Genomic DNA, 2,511 nt, shown 5'->3' with positions numbered 1-2,511 from the left:
GCGTAAAAAACCCTGGAAGAGACCAGAACATTTAGAGGAACAGCGTTTAAAGCCTTGTGACCCGCTTAAACTTAAAGGTTCTGCTGTGAAACCTTCCAGCGACTGGGTTCTAGAGACGGCTGGTTCTGGTGGTTTTACAGCTGATTCATTTCTGAACGCAGGTTTTTTTTTCATAAAAGCCGTCGGACGAATCGCGACCAAATGTCACAGCAGAGCGTTTCTGACTGAGCCGCACGGTTTGACTTAGAACTTGTGAGTTTTCTCAAAGCTGCAGGACGAGTTAGGACTCGAACATGGAGTCAGAAGAGAGTCCACTGAATGATTGTTGTGTGTGTGCAGACATCGCCAACAAGGTGCTGCTGTCCCTGTTCACGGTGGAGATGCTGCTGAAGATGTACAGCCTGGGCCTGGCCCACTACTTCGTGGCCTTCTTCAACCGCTTCGACTGCTTCGTGGTGTGTGGAGGCATCATGGAGACCATCCTGGTGGAGATGGACATCATGCCGCCGCTCGGCATCTCGGTGCTGCGCTGCGTCAGGCTGCTGCGCATCTTCAAGGTCACACGGTACCAGGACGACACACAGACACACAACTACACAATGTCACAACAAACATGATCAGAGGACACGCAGAAACACAATAACACAACAAACACAGTACCAGGACACACACACAGACATGTAACAACACAATAACACAACACAACACGATCAGAGGACACGCACACAGACACACAATAACACAGTAACACAATAACACAACAAACACAGTACCAGGACACACAACTACACAATAACACAACATACAATCAGAGTACACACAACGACACAACACACAACTACACAACAAACATAACACGGTCAGAGGACGCACAGTTACACAAACAGACACACAGACATACACAGATACACAACCACGGCCACAGATAGTAGGACACACACTCAACCAGACACACAAAAACACAGACACAAACTGAGACTGACACACACACACAAACACACACGCTGAACCGCTCCCCGCCCCGTCGTGATGATGTCACTGTGTCCTGCGCAGCCATTGGACGGCTCTGTCCAACCTGGTGGCGTCGCTGCTCAACTCCATGAAGTCCATCGCCTCGCTGCTGCTGCTGCTCTTCCTCTTCCTCATCATCTTCGCGCTGCTCGGCATGCAGCTGTTCGGGGGGAAGTTCAACTTCGATGAGACGCAGACCAAGCGCAGCACCTTCGACGCCTTCCCGCAGGCGCTGCTCACCTGCTTCCAGGTAAGGCGGCGCCCTCTGTGATGTCACGGCTGCGGGGGGGCGTGGTCTGATGACGCTGCTGTGTGTTCAGATCCTGACAGGCGAGGACTGGAACGTGGTCATGTACGACGGCATCATGGCGTACGGCGGCCCGGTGTTCCCAGGGATGATCGTGTGCGTTTACTTCGTCATCCTCTTCATCTGCGGTAACTGTATCCATGACAACCACGATTTGATGGATCCTGTCGGCGGAAACAGAGAACTGGAGATAAACTGATATTCTGTTTGTGAAACATGCGTGTTCATTGTTTCTAAATGATGTTTGAACTGAGACATGTGTCGCCCCCTGGTGGCTGGTTGCACTACAGATTATAGGCTCCGCCCCCTCTATGTTAGTATATGAGGGATGAGGCAAACTGTCGTATTAGATTTTTCTCAGTATGCTGGCAGCCACAAGGAGACTCAGAACAGTCACAAAGTGACATAACATGACCTCAAAGAGACAAAAAATGACCACATATTAACAGAAAACAACCAAGAAGATAAACAAACGACTACAAGGAGACTTTAGCTGCTTATATAAACACAGAAAGTGTCTATGAAAAGACACAAAACAACCAAAAGTGACTGAAAACCACAAACCTTTAAAGATGGATCTCTAAACACCCAGAAAATGTTCAGAACAACTGTTGAGTTTCATGAAACTTTAACAAAGGAGTTCCTTAGGGAACCATCGTGGGTCCTCAGGAGATCATTTTAGGTCCTCCCATGTTTCTGATCAGGTTGTTATTGATTAGTTTTCACTAGAACAGAAGCTGTCGGACCTGTTGAACTTCAGATGAAGCTACAGGTGCGTCCGGCACTCACAGAAACCCAATAATTAATCTAAGATCTGCGTAACAACGTCCTTAACGAGAGTCAGACATCCTGCTGAACGTCTTCTTGGCCATCGCCGTGGACAACCTGGCTGGAGGAGACGGAGATGACAAGAAGAAAGAGTGAGTGATGGACGGAGGAGACGTGAAGTAAACTGAAGGAGCGTTTGTTTGTTTTCTGACCGTCGTCTGTTGTTTCTGCAGGAAGAAGACGGAAGGAGGTGAAGAGGAGGAGGAGGAGGAGCCTGAGGGAGGAGCAGAAGTGAAGGTGATGAAATGATCAGTTCAGGACCACAGAGACACACAAGAAGTAACACTAAGAAACAGACTACAGAGAGACACAAAACAACCACAAAGAGACACAAAACAACCACAAAGAGACACAAAACAACCACA

The 2,511-nt window shown here is 48.5% G+C and overlaps 1 protein-coding gene across 1 annotated transcript in view; it reads left to right on the top strand.

The window, feature by feature from the left end:
• Positions 1–2,511, top strand: part of cacna1fb (calcium channel, voltage-dependent, L type, alpha 1F subunit) — a 37,848-nt gene that overhangs the window by 14,033 nt on the left and 21,304 nt on the right. The window contains exons 9-13 of the mRNA XM_008293061.1: positions 340–565; positions 1,054–1,261; positions 1,332–1,452; positions 2,163–2,238; positions 2,320–2,383. Coding sequence (XP_008291283.1) covers positions 340–565; positions 1,054–1,261; positions 1,332–1,452; positions 2,163–2,238; positions 2,320–2,383 — 695 coding nt within the window. The remainder of the gene's footprint in view (positions 1–339; positions 566–1,053; positions 1,262–1,331; positions 1,453–2,162; positions 2,239–2,319; positions 2,384–2,511) is intronic.

This window comes from Stegastes partitus, unplaced genomic scaffold, assembly GCF_000690725.1.
Source record: "Stegastes partitus isolate 25-593 unplaced genomic scaffold, Stegastes_partitus-1.0.2 Scaffold855, whole genome shotgun sequence".
Classification (NCBI taxonomy): Eukaryota; Metazoa; Chordata; class Actinopteri; family Pomacentridae; genus Stegastes; species Stegastes partitus.
This window is presented reverse-complemented; position numbering and strand designations above follow the sequence as displayed.